At 40.6% G+C, this 14731-nt stretch overlaps 1 protein-coding gene across 1 annotated transcript in view; it reads left to right on the top strand.

The window, feature by feature from the left end:
• Abraxas2 (abraxas 2, BRISC complex subunit) overlaps positions 1–14731 on the top strand; it is a 36138-nt gene that overhangs the window by 5080 nt on the left and 16327 nt on the right. The window contains exons 2-4 of the mRNA XM_048455218.2: positions 1194–1284; positions 5009–5045; positions 8731–8797. Coding sequence (XP_048311175.1) covers positions 1194–1284; positions 5009–5045; positions 8731–8797 — 195 coding nt within the window. The remainder of the gene's footprint in view (positions 1–1193; positions 1285–5008; positions 5046–8730; positions 8798–14731) is intronic.

Genomic DNA, 14731 nt, shown 5'->3' with positions numbered 1-14731 from the left:
TGAGATACTTTTTCATCTCTTTTGGGGTTGCTGACTGTGCTATGGGTTAAAGTCAGGATCTCACATCTCCCAGCAAGTCCTCATAGCAGACACTTCCCCAATTCAAATACAAAAGTGAAGCCCCAAAGCATCTGTTTTGCTTCTTTCACCCATAGATGTGCATTTGCAACTGAAAATGTTTTTAAATTGGGGAGCTTCTGTGGCTGGTTTGGTGGATCAACATAGAATGGAGGATTATGTAGAACAAGGTCTTATTGCAGCAAAATTTACACAATTGGTATTTGGTGAACTCTAAGGTTAGGCATGACATAAGTGTAGTAGTCTAACAGTAAACAAGCACAGATGCCTGCTCCTTAGCTTACATTTTAACCAGAGTTGGCATTGCTTATATCTGTAAGTCTATAACACGTAGATAATGAGAAGACAGTGAAGGTGGAGTACAAGGGACAGAGTGCCTGGCAGATGTGATTTCCCATGTTAGTCGGGCAAAGCCTCCCAGTTGAGGTGCCATTTGAACAAAGGGGAGGAGTAAGCCCTGGGTTATCCAGGAGAGAGATTACATATCAGTGTAATCTCTCTGCAGGAGGGTTATTTTGACTTTTAGGGTATATTCTTACCATCCATGTTTATACTGAGCATGGCAGCAAGTGCCCAAACTGGTAATTTGTAAAGGAATTCCATGTCGACTGTGTTGATAGATGTTCTCCACAGGTGTAAATAAAGTTCTGCGTTTTTAGATGGGAGCGAGTGTGTTGTCTGAAATCCTGATTTCTCATGCCAACCCTATGCTGTCATTCTTTTTATTTTTTCATCATTAGTGGTGTTTTTTTTTAAGCAATAAAGTAAGTTATATGAAGTTTCAAGAAAGCAACTGTGGCATATTTTTGCTTCCCGAGAGTGTCTAGCATGCTATGGGACTGACTAGGATAAGTAATGAACCCATCTAAAACTAAGAAATGCTTGTTGGTTTACAATGATATGTCATTTTGGAACATTTTCTTCCATACAATCCAGTTAACAGGCATACAAGCTTGCTGGGGTCCTGTCACTAGTTTATAAAACAGCACTTCACATGCTACATGCCTAATTTGGATTATTGCTAAATTTTATATAAAATAGTAGTCCTCATTTCCTTTTAATTTTAGTAAAAATTGTCTGTAAGTTTAACCAGTTATTTTCTCCTGTTGTTTTAGGAAGGGTTTTTGCTGGGAGAGGTAAGACAAGAGGAGACGTTCAGCATCAGTGACTCACAGATCAGCAACACAGAGTTTCTGCAAGTAATTGGTAAGCTTGTCTTTGTCCTTAGAAATATTTTTTATATAATTTTTATTTTAAATGTTTGGGCATTTTGCCTGCACCCATGTTTGTGTACTATGTGTGTGCCTGGTGCCCTGGGAAACCTAAAGATGTAGAGGCCAGAGAATGACTTCTGTTACCTTGGAACTGGAGTTACAGACAGTTGTGAGCCACTGTGTGGGTCTTGGGAATCAAACCCAGGTCTTCTAGAATCAAACCTAACTCTGGAGGTAGAGACAGGAGGTTCAGGAGGTTCAGGAGCCCTTGCTACATAGCCAGTCTGAAACTAGCCTGGGTAATTTGAGCCCTTATCTCAAGGTTAAATAAGTAAATAAAATGTTGAAAGGATACACAGGGGGCTGGAGAGATGGGTCGACAGTTAAGAGCACTGGCTGCTCTTCCAGCGGACCTGGGTTCAGTTCCCAGCTCCCACATGGAAGAGAATATGCACAGAAACTAAAATTAGATCACTAATTTTATGATTAATGATATGATGTCTTATGAAACAACTCAATAGATAACCCAAGTTCAATCCACAGGATCCACATGGTGGAAGGAGGGAATTGATTTCCACAGATTGTCTTCTGATTTCCACATGCAAGCTGTAGGATACCTATCCCACCCACAAAAATAAATAAATTGAATTGAGTACTTGTTGCTCTTCTAGTGCCTATGTCAAGTGGCTTGCAACTGCCTGCAACTCCAGCTCCATATGGGATCTGATGTCCTCTTCTGGCCTCCACAGGCGTCTGTACTCAAGTGTACTTATACACACAGATATACATAAATATATATAAAAATAACAAATTTTTTGAGACAATTTCTCTGTATAGCTTTGACTATTCTAGAACTTGCTCTGTAGACTAGGCTGGCCTTGAGAAACCTGACTGCTTCTGCTTCCTGAACACTGGAATTAAAGGCCTGCACCACTATGCCTGACCTTAAGTAAATCTTTTAAATTTTGTTTTTATTTATTTATTTTTAGTTTTTATGTGTATGTGTGGCTTTCCTGAATGTATGTCTGTGAGCCACATGTGTGCCTAGTGTCCACGGAGATCAGAAGAGAGTGTTGGATCCCCTAGAACTAAAGTTATAGATGGTTGCAAGCCGCCATGTGGGTTCTGGGAATTGAACCCAGGCCCTGGAAGAGCAAACTATGCTCTTAACTGCCAAGCAAGCACTCCAGTTCCTAAAGTAAATCTTTTTTAAAAAATAGAAATAAGCCAGACAGTGGTGGCGCACACCTTTAATCCCAGCACTTGGGAGGCAGAGGCAGGCAGATCTCTGAGTTCGAGACTAGCATGGTCTATAGAGCTAGTTCCAGGACTTCTAGGTTCAGCCAATAGCTTAGGCTTGTTTCTAATGAGCTCTTATAACTTAAATTAACCCATTTCTACTCATCTACATGTTGCCACGTGACTTGTGGCTTTTACCTTTTTTCCTGTATGTCTGTTCCCTCTGCATCTCATGGCAACTCTGCCTTTCTTCTTCTCAGCATCCTCTCTGCCCCTAAATCCTGCCTAGCAATTATTGGCCATTCATTTTTCTATTAAGCCAATAAGAGTGACACATCTTCACAGTGTACAAAGATCATTTCACAACAATGTTTTGTCACTTACAGTGCACAGCTGAAAATATGGGTCTTTTCTAAAGCTATTTCTTACTTAGCAACCAGTCTGACTTTTACTGAATTGGTGTGTGACAACTTGATAGTCTCTCCAATACCACAGTAAACCTAAAGCCTATAGATCAGTCTGTCCCCACTGCTTGTTCCACCCCTAGAGGGGTTTGGAAAAGACAGTTCCATATGCTCTTATGAAGCTTGCTAGACCTACACGGGAGTCCAAGGGATACACTCAGCAGTCTCTCTGGAGAAGATTGCTGAGAAAGAAGAAGGAGGGTTTATGGATATATCCCTTCCCTTTAATCAGTTTCTTTTTGATAAATAGCATAGTCTTTTCAGGAATACCTTAGACACATCACCAAGTGGCAGTCTTGATAAACTAAATAGAGCAAGGGATGCTTCATTTATTTATATAGCAAATGTGTTAAAGGGCTTTCTCTCTCTCTTTATCTCTCTTTTTCTCTTTTTAAATTATGTGTGTGAGTATGTGCATGTAATTGCAGGTGCCTGCATCAGCTTCTCCTGGAGCTAGAGGTACAGGTAGTTGTGAGCTGTCTGATGTGGGTGCTGGGGTCTGAACTAGGGTCCTCTATGAGAGCAGCTCATGCTCTTAACCCCTGGGTTTTCTCTCTAGACCCTTTTAATAAAATTGTGTTTGCATGATGGAGGAGGCATGCCAAGGCAGAGGTCAACTTTGTGGAGTCACTTCTCTGCCTCCTTTACATGGCTTCCAGGGATCATACTTAGATTGTCAGGCTTACATGGTGAAGCACCTTTACCCACTGAACCATCTTGCTAACCCTACTGAAGATTTGGTATGATTGAGGCCTAAGATAGGTAGAGAAATCATGGGAAGGATATGACAAACAGAGAAATATCACACAGCACAAGGAAAAGCTATAAAAAAGAAACAAAACCCTGTAAGTGTCTGAGTCAAGGGACAAACTGGTAGTGAAAAACCAGTAATGACATCATGACAATCAGCTTGAGGACTGCTTGTTCAGAGTTCAGAATTTGCTCCAGGACTTTCAGTAAACAAAGCAGTGTTATCTTTAAAGTAAAAGATAAGTTTTCTTTTCCTAAATCCTAAGTAGTATTTTTTTGCTAACCATGTTCCAAATCTCAATGACTAACAGTGTCTAAAATAACTTAAGATAGTGTACTGTATCATTTTAAGCATTAAAAGAAGGGAATTTTATAGATGAGGTTTTCTTGTTTGCATTGTGTATTGATGCCATAGTGAAGCAAATGAACTCTTCTTTTTGGTGACAGTTCTGCATTTATACATGTGGTTTTGGAAGCCTTAACTAGTGAGAATAGCTCTGCCCTCGAAGGCTTTGGTTTTATTTTAATTGAGGTAAAATTATTGCCTAAAATCCCAAGGCTGTGTCTATTTTAAACAGCAGGTGATGAGTCACTCTCTAGGAGAATGTGGTAAATAGAATTGAATAGTCAGTCAGTCTCATGCTCTCCTAAAAAACCAGCTTGTGGACCCCTGATGTGGTTGAAGAAATTGTTCATTCTGTTTAATCCCAGCATCTTTTTAGAAGCTGTTAGAATCTATCTTATAAATGACTGTTTCCCTTAATACCAACCAGCTTTGAACGAGTTAATAGACATTCAGCATTCCAAACACCTGGCCCAAGTGTCAGGCATCATTAGAGGGTTATTAATGGTAGGAAAGTTGAGGCCCTTCTCTTCCAGAGCTGTCCCCACAGCTTTTATCCAGTTTGATTAAATGCTTCCAGTCAGTGGCTACTTTTTCCTGTGATGCTTTGTTTAAATAGGTAAGATTGAGTAAGTTGTACAATAGCTTCATGTTCCTGAATAAAAGCTGTCAGATGTGCACTCATCACACAGAGAAGTGGAGGCGGAGCTCTCACTCTCCGTCTGCTTTGTTCCGAGACTCTGTCTCTTGCCGTAGTGGGAAGCAGTCAACTGCCTTCATGGCATATGCATGGCACTGTTTACAAGAAGAAAATGGTCTTGGTTATCCTAAATTTTGGTTTGAAAAAAATCCTGAGCTATTTTATAATTGCCTGTGCCTTACATGATTAACTGATTTTTCCTCCCTTTGTCTGTTTACAGAAATTCATAACCATCAGCCCTGCTCAAAACTTTTTAGGTAAGCCACATGTGGTTTTGTAGTTTTGGATCCTCATTGAAAAAGTTGTTTGAAACCAGTAAATTTAGGCCTGTAATTGATTATAAGTATAATTAAGGGTGTTCAAAATCTACTTAAAGCTTTTTTCTGGGTTATGTTTTGTGTGTGTGTGTGTGTATGTGCGCATGTGTTGTTGTTTGCTGCTTCACAAAAGATCTTGCTGTGTATCCCAGGCTAGCCTTGCATTCATGATCTTCCTTCTCAAGTGCACTACCATACCTGGCTCCAAAATCATATTTATTGGATAATAACTATGTTTGAGGGACTGTGCTTGAGTGGGAAAAGGGAAGCAGGGACATGGCAAATCATTGTATCGGTGGTTTCTTTTTCCTCAATATCCCTGTCAAGAGTTCTTTACTTAGAAAAGAAAGTTAATCAAAGATGACATAAAGTTAAAATGATTTATAGCATCACATATAGATGTAAATTTGATTTTGAGGAAAAGTTCAGTGATCAGCTTTTATTTTAAGGAGCCAATTAGTGGTAGTGTATGCCTTTAATTCCAGCACTTGAAAGGTAGAGGCAGGTGGATTTCTGTGAGTTCAAGGCTACACAGTTGAGAACTTATCTTTAAAAAACAAAGCAAAAAACCCATAAGTTAATATTTTTGTATTTAAGTTAATATTCACCAGTTCTGTAATATGGCCACTGAAGGACAGAACTTAATGTAAGAGAGACATTCTGAAGGAAAGCAGCAAGAGAGTGACACCTGTAGGGAAAAGTAGATACTCGCAGACCAGCACCAGGCCTCTCTGTCGTTGTAACTGGATGAATGGAGGGTCCTGCACATGCTGAGCAAGCCCTCTACCACTGATCTGCATCCCCAGCAGTCTGTCTCTTCCTTCTTAACCCATACCCGCCCACCAGAGGACTGGTATGTGCATTTCAGAAAGCTCCCCAGGTGTAGAAGGAAGGAATGGTGGGCTGCATTCCCACTCGGATCCTGGCTAGCTTATTCCCGAAATAATTACACGGAAACTGTATTCTTTTAAACACTGCCTGGCCCATTACCTCCAGACTCTTATTGGCTAACTCTCACATATTAATTCAACCCATTTCTAATAATCTGTATCTCACCACGAGGTCATGGCTTACCGGGAAAGATTCAGCATGTCTGACCTGGCAGCTTCATGGCGGGCAGCTCTCTGCCTCAGCCTGACTCTGCTTCTTTCTCCCAGCATCCTGTTCTGTCTACTCCACCCACCTAAGGGCTGGCCTATCAAAAAGGACAAGGCAGTCTCTTTATTAACCAATGAAAGTAACACACAGACAGAAGGCCCACCTACATCATTTCCCCTGTTTCTGTTTATACAAAAAAGAAAGGCTTTCACTTTAACATAGTAAAATTACATATAGCAAAACAGTTTTAAAGCAAGAAATACAGTCACAATATTTATATCTGTTTTATCATAACTAAGGAAAGCTATAACTATTTATTCTTCAACTCCATCAAAGACTCCAGAAGGATATAATATTATCTAAGTAAACAAGGAGTAAGCAACTTCTAAAACTCCAGAAATGACAGAGACATCTCACTGCCTGGACAGTCACCCAAAGTTCTTTTGTACCATTGGGGCATCCATCTTCAGCCTACAGGCCCAAAGTATCCAGAGACATTTCCATGAAGCAGGAAATTTCAAAGACAGTTCAGTCACTATCTGCTGTGTCCTGCAGAATGTCTCGCAGACCCTTTCATGAGTCAGGAACCCCGAAAGACCATCTCACCTTTAGACAAGTTCAGCAGTCCTCTCTCTGCGGGTTCTTTGCATCATTATTATGCATCAGTCCAGGCAAGAGCAGTTTCTTGCCCAAAATGGCTATCAAACTCCATAAGGAGCCTCTTTGATGCCCATCTTCCTCTTGAAGTAGATTAATGCTGCCAGGAGCAGATGTGTCTCATTGTCATGAAAAGCCTTAAGTTATTAAAACATTTAAAATGCCATATTCTGTAGTCTTTGAAAGATATGAAGAATGCCTATCTAACTGAAATATGTCTCTATATATCTAGAAAATCTAACTAACATGACTACAAGCTTGACTATTATTGATGATTATCCATTAACAACTTATATTTTCTAATTATACATTACGTTTTTAAAATGAACTACACAATCACAATACCTTAATCAAGATCAGAAATACATATACATATAACAAAATTGACCTTAAAGTCCATACCAAAGCAAATTATTCATATCTGTATCACCCGAGCTCTGCTTCTTCCCCCTTCTCTCCCTAAAGCCAGGCCTTCCTTCCAGTGTTCCTTCCAGTGTGCCCACATAAACATTACTCATTGTTATTTGAGATAGGCTCTCATTATGTAGCCCTGGCTGACTTAGAACTAACTGTAGACCAAATTGTTTCAGACTCACAGAGATCCTCCTGCCTCTGTCTCCCAAGTACTAGAATTAAAAATATGCTTGTCCCCTCTGTCTTTACCCTGACCCCTCTACAAGCATCCAGCCTCTCTTGGGGACTTCTGTCGCTCCTCACCCTACACATGCACCCTTATTCCTTAGTTATTTCAGAGGAATGTCATTAAGCATGGTGGCTATATTTACATGAAGCCACAAAGTAGTCAAGGATCTCAACTCTTTCCATTTCTATTTAACTGAAAGAGGAGTAAGGACACCAGGTGAGCAGCCATGGGTTCATCTGGAAAGATGGTCAGGTTTTGGTCCACATACTACCTCTACCTGGCTGTGGATGTGTTCTGGCCTGACTGGACATGCTCTGTCTCTCCCTCCTGAGTAATCCCACAAAGCATTGCCGGTACAGAACATTCAGAACAGGAACTGACTCCTACTTAGAGCTTAAGGAAATCTTAGAAATCACCTGTGTACTCCAAGCTTCTTATTTTGCAAAATGGGAGAAGACCAGGTAGGGTAAGTAGTCTGTCCCAGATCCTGAAGTGAGAAGTGCAGCTGAGCTGGAGCTGGCATCTCCTGATCTCCAAGTCAGTTCTTTCCCTGTATCCTGGAAGCCTTCCTGCCTTTGGGGCCTGGGCATGTGATGAAGGAGGATGGCATTTCTAAGACCATAACCAGGGACAAGGACCCCCGTGTCAGTACATCTGTCTGGTTTCGTTGGTTTGTTTTGGAGGTGAGCACATTGTTTGAAGCTTGCCAGACTTGGCTTCTGGTCCTGTCGTTCTGTTCCCACTAGCTCTGCAGTTTGGACCAGTTGGTTAGCTTTGCTGTCTCTTCCTACAAAAATAGCAGAAAACCTGGTTGAATTGGGATGAACTTACACTCAGTCCTGTGGCTAGAACATGTAATAAAAAAGCATCCAGTGGAGGGTCTGTTAAACATTCCACAAATGTTCATTTCTCAGAAAATGAGTTGTGTTATCTTTTTTTCATAAGTAATTGATACGTAGAAACAAAGTAGTGGAGCCATTTGAAACCACACATTTTGTAATTACTTTATTACTTTCTATCCTTTGAATGTAGTAATCTCTTGAGTAGTATTTGTTACAAAATATAGCTTCCTATCAAGAAAGCACTTAAGCTGATTTCTGTTTATGGACTTTTGAGAAGGAGCAGTTGCATCTATTAGGGTTAGATGTTCTGTAGGGCCCTGTGGTTATGCCTATGTCACGGTACTATAGCATTTTAATTAATTTTTTTTCTTCTTTAAAACAACAGTTTTTATGATTATGCAAGCAAAGTGAATGAAGAGAGTTTGGACAGAATCCTTAAAGATCGGAGAAAGGTATGTTTTATGTATTGCTTGATCTGTTTTGGAAGTCATACCTTAGCACAGAAAAGGAAGAGCAGTTAGAGCTCATGATCACCAGTGTGTATCAAGTATTTTCTCTTGGTGCTGGAAATCAAACCCAGGACTTTGGGCACATTAGGCAAGTGCTCTGCCACTGAGCTACACCTCTGACCTTGTAGATAGATTTTACAGGTAAATTACAGATTTGAAGCATTACACTGTATCGGGAGGGGAGTACTTATAATGTGATCTCATTTAGGAAAATTTGGAAGAAAGAAAATTAGCTTTAAACCAGGCAGTGGTGGCATCCACCTTTGATCCTAGCTCTCAGGAGGCAGATGCAAGCAGATCTTCATGACCTTGAGGCAAGCCTGGTCTACAGATTGGGTTTCAGGATAGCCAGGACACAGAGAACCCTGTCTCAGAGGGAAAACAAACAAACAAACAAAAAAAAACCTCTTTAATATAGAAAGTTAACAGTAGTCCAAATGACTCTAGATGGTTCTTTCTTTTTAGTTTATAATCTGAAAAGCAGTTTTGTAGATGTTTTTAGTTTTAGAAATATTTTAAACTAACAATTTCATACGTGTGTAGTGTGTATCTTGATAATGTCTAACTCTAACCTCTAACCCCCCTGTTCCATTTAGACCTCTCCCTAGCATTTGTCCCTTTCTTCATGTCCTGTTTTTGTTTGTTTTGTTTTGTTTTCTTTTGGTTTTGGTTCTTTGAGACTAGGTTTCCCTGTGTAGTTCTGGCTGTCCTGGAACTCACTCTATAGACCAGGCTGTCCTCTAACTTAGAGATCCACCTGCCTCTGCCTCCTGAGTGCTGAGATTCCTCTTTGGTTTTTTAACTCACTAAATCCAGTTCATTCTGCCTTGATGTACATGAATAATCTACCAGTGTTTCACTAAGTCAGAGAAAAATGACTTCCACTTCTTCAGCAGCCTTCAGTTGCTATAGCTTCTCAGCTGCTCTTAAGGGACAGCTTAGGGTGAAACCTCATAAAGATATACAAATATTCAAGACAATAATCCTAAAAAATGTAAATTATGCTGGGCATGGTTGCATATGCCTGTAATCCCAGGACCTGAGAAGTAGAGATTATATATAGGATCAGGAGCTGAAGGTCATTGTTGGCTACATTTTAAATTGAAAGCCAGTCTGGGCTACTTGACACCCTGTCTCAAAACAACAACATCCACACCCCAAATCCCCAGAAATGTAGTGACTGGAGAGATGGCTCAGGGGCCAAGAGTACGTGTTGCTCTTCCACGTGTCCCACAGTCAGTTCCTAGCACCTGTGTTGGACAGCTCACAACTGCCTGTGGCTTCTGCCCCGGGGCATCTGATGCTCTCTTCTGGCCTTCGGTGGCATCTGCACACACAAGGCACACACAGACATATACATCAGATTTTAAAAAATAAATGGTGGGGTGAAAATGTGGCTCAGTAATTAAGAGCATATTTACTCTTGTAGAGGACCTGAGTTCCATTCCCAGCACCCACTTGCCAACTACTTAGAGTTTCGATTGGTGTGAGAAAATACCAGGACCAAAATAAGGATATATTTCATCTAACAGCTTATAGTTCATTATCCAGAGAAATCAGGAACCTAGAGGCAGAAACTGATACAGAGGCCATGGAGGACTTCTGCTTCTTGGCTTACTCTTCATGGCTTACTCAGCCTGCTTGTTTTGGTTTTTTTTTTTTTTTGGTTTTTTTTTTTTTATAGCACCCAAAACCACCAGCCCAGGGGTAGCACTGAGTTGGGCCCTTCCACATCAATCAAGAAAATGTACCACAGGCTTGCCCACAGCCCACAGGCTAATCTGGTGGGGGCATTTTCTTAATTGACATTCCCCTTTCTAAAATGACTAACTTATTTCAAATTGACATAAAACTGACCAGCACAGCTAATTTAGTTTCGGGGATCCAGTGCCATCTTCAGGCCTTCAAGGGCAGTTGTATTTTCATGAACAAATACCTACATGCAGCTATATGCATGTACACATAATTTAAAATAAAATAGGGGCTGGAGCAACAATGCAGCATTAGGAACACTTGCTGCTCTTTTGAAGAACCCAAGTTTAGTTCCTGCACCCATGTCAAGCAGTTCACAATCACTTGGTCCAGGCATCTGATGCCTTCTTCTGGCCTCTGTGAGCACCTACACTTACACAAACACAGATACATTTACATAAATGAAATCTTTTAAAAAAACTTTTTTAAGTCCTAAAAAAAAAAAGTAGTTAGTGAGGGGCTGGATAGGTGACTCATTGGATAAAGGGCTTGGTGTATAAACATGAAAGCCTGGCCGGGCGACAGTGGCACAGGCCTTTAATTCCAGCACTCAAGAGGCAGGATTAGGCGAATCTCTGTGAGTTCGAGGCCAACCTGGTCTACAAGAGCTAGTTCCAGGACAGGCTCCAAAGCTACAGAGAGACCCTGTCTCAAAAAAACAAAACAAACAAACAAGTAAAAAACCCAAAAAAACTAAAAGCATGAGAGCCTGAGTTTAGATCCTCAGTGCCCACATCAAAACCAGACACAGGTATGCCTCCCACATGCATGCATGGAGAAATTCATTTGCGTACACAAAGGTACACAATATATTTAAAAACTTTGCAATTTTATTAGCATTTGTGTTTTGGGTTATGTGTGCATGATGTGTTATGTCAGGAGTCATGTGGAGGTCAGAAGACTCCTTTGTGGAGTCAGTTTTCATGTTCCACCTTTATGTGATATATTAGTTACTTTTGTATGGCTGTCACAAAACACCATGGACAACTAACTTACAGAAGGGCTTATTTAGGGCTTGTTGTTCCAGAGGATCAGAGTTTGTGATAGCTGGACATCATGGCAGCAGGCAGGCATGGAAGCTGAAACAGCTGAGAACTCGCATTTCAGACTCAAACAGGAGTGGCATGTGACTTTTGAAACCTTGAAGCCCCAGTGATACACTTCCTTCAGCAAGGCAATATACCCTCTAAACCTCCCAAGAGCACCAACAGCTAGGGACTAAGTGTTCAAATGCATGAGACATATAGGGGACATCTCATTCAAACCGCCATATTTGGGTTCTATGGTTTGGGATTCAAGGCTTGCACAGCGAGCACCTTGCCTGCTATGTCATCTCCACACTATTTTTTTTATTTTTAAGAAAGAAGGAGGGAAGAAAGAAATAGAAAAGAACAGGCAAGTGCAAGATGTAAAAGGAAGTCTATTATAGCCAAGACACACATGAAAGGAATTCTACCCCAACCAAAAACACAAATTGAAATACTGAAATGCCATTTTGGCACATCACACTGGCACAAGATTAGAAGATAGCACTGACAACATGGTGAGAGTGAGGAGGCAGAGGTTGGTGAATGGAAGTTAATGCTGGCAGGAAGATTTTGTTTGTTTGCTTTTTGAGACAGGGTGTGCAATAGTCCAAAGCAGGGTTTGAACTTGGTGTGTAGCTAAAGATGACCCTGAACTTTTCTTTTTCAACTTTTTATTTATGACTTTGAACTTGTAATCCTTCTGTGTCAATCTAGTGCTGGGATTGCAGGCATGAGCCACAGCACCTCACTTATGTCATTCTGAGCTTTCACCCAGAGTTTGGTGCATGCTAGATAAGCTTTTGCCAGCTGAGCTACTTAGAAGAGTGTTTATAGTAACAGTTTTAAGTATGCAGCCCTGCCTTTAGAAATGTGACCCAAGGCTGGGCAGTGGTGGCACGCACCTTTACTCGCAGCACTTGGGAGGCAGAGGCAGGTGGGTCTACGAGAACGAGTTCCACAACAGCTTGAGCTGTTACTCAGAGAAACCCCGTCTTGAAAAAAACCAAAAAAAAAAAAAAAAAAAAAAGAAAGGAAGAAAGAAAGAAAAAGAAGAAGAAGAAGAAAAGAAATGTGACCCAAGAAAAGAAGTATACTAACAGCTGAAATTATTGAACATTTATTTAATCCTGCCAGGCTGTGTTCTAAGCCGTTTGTATTGACACACTCCTGCTGTAGCCTGTGAGACAGATTATACCTTTGACACTTTAAACTACTGAAGTAATTTGTTAAGACTCTAGTGATTAATGATTGAACAAATGCTTGTACCAAAGTCTACTGTCATGATCCTATGTACAAGGAAATTTGTTGTTTCACTCTTAAAAGTCACTGGCAGGGAATGGTTAGATCAAGTTAATTACATTCATACATCATACTATGGAACTTGATGCAGCCATTAAAAAGAATGGGGGAGGAACTGGAGAGATGGTTCAGAAATTAAGAGCACTGACTACTTTTGTAGAAAACCTGGATTCTATTCCTAGCACATACATAATGATTCACAACCATTCATAATTTCAGTTCTAGGGAATACATTGGCTTCTGAGCACACCAGATACATACATGATGCACAAACATATATGTAGGCAAAACACCCATATCAAAAAAATGTAATAAATATTTCAAGAAAAAAGAACATGGGAGGTCTTCAAGCAGTAACAGGTCTCTAAGTTACAAAGTGAAAACAGTGGGTTTGTTTTTGTATATTTGTCTTGTTACATTTGTTTTTGCATGGTTGTGTGCATGCACATGTAACACATACATGTTATAGGAGAGAGGCTGCTTGTTCGTCCCAGCTGCCCGGTTAGCTTAGCCCCGAAATGACCACACAGAAATTGTATTAATTAAAACACTGCTTGGCCCATTTGCTCTAGACTCTTATTGGCTAACTCTCACGTCTTGATTTAACCCATTTCTATTAATCTATGTATCACCACATGGCAGTGGCTTACCAGGAAAGATTCGGCATGTCTGATTCTGTCGGCTCCATGTTCTCTCTCTCTCTCTCTCTCTCTCTCTCTCTCTCTCTCTCTCTCTCTGCCTCTCTCTGCTTTCTTCCTCCCAGCATTCAGTTCTGTTTTTCCCGCCTACCTAGGTTTTGCCCTATCAAAAGGCCAAGGCAGTTTCTTTATTCATTAACCAATGAAGCCATCACATAAACAAAAGGACCTCCTACACCACATACATATGCATGTACTATATAACACATGTGTATGACTTGTGAGAGCAGTTCTCTCGATCATATGCATTCTAGGAATCAAGCTCGGGTCCTCAAATTTGGTGCGTTTACCTTGGTTTTTTTGAATGTAAAATTAAACTTGAACCTCATACATTCTAGCACCCTCCTACTGAAGTAGTCCCAGGAGAAAGCAGTATTATATGTACCTTGATAGAGTTTGAGTGAAGAGTTCAAATGTACAGAAAATCATCTTGAAGGAACTTTGTAAAAACTTTTTAGTTTATTCTTTTTGGGTTCACACCTGCTCAGGAAAGGCACGAAATTAAACCTTTGCCTCAAAAGAGTGCGACCTACAAAGGAGCACTTACAATGTTAAGGTTGAGAATGGAACTAATGTTTTTTTGCTATAAAATTCTCATGTTGGGAAGGGAGAAGGCTCAGTGAATAAAGTGTGTGCTTTGCAGGCATAAGGATAGGAGTTCACGTTCCCAGAACCCGCATACAAGCTGGGTATGCTGGGGAGATAGCTTAGCAGTTTAGAGTGCTTGCCTCTTTTGCAGAGGACTGAAGTTTAGTTTCCAGCACCCACAATGATGGCTCTCAATTTGTATTCAAGTTCTGGGGATCTGATGCTCTCTCTTCTGGCCTCCATTGGCACAGCACACTTGTGGCACACTTCAATTTTTTTAAAAAAATATTTATTTATCTATGTCTGTCTGTCTGTCTATCTATCTATCTATCTATCTATTTATTATGTATGCAATATTCTTTCTGTGTGTATGCCCACAGGCCGGAAGAGGGCACCAGACCTATTACAGATGGTTGCGAGCCACCATGTGGTTGCTGAGAATTGAACTCAGGACCTTTGGAAGAGCAGGCAGTGCTCTTAACCTCTGAGCCATCTCTCCAGCCCTACACTTA

This window comes from Myodes glareolus, chromosome 7, assembly GCF_982192425.1.
Source record: "Myodes glareolus chromosome 7, mMyoGla1.1, whole genome shotgun sequence".
NCBI classification, from domain to species: domain Eukaryota; kingdom Metazoa; phylum Chordata; class Mammalia; order Rodentia; family Cricetidae; genus Myodes; species Myodes glareolus.
Note: the sequence above shows the minus strand (reverse complement) of the source record. Positions and strands in the feature narration are given on the sequence as shown.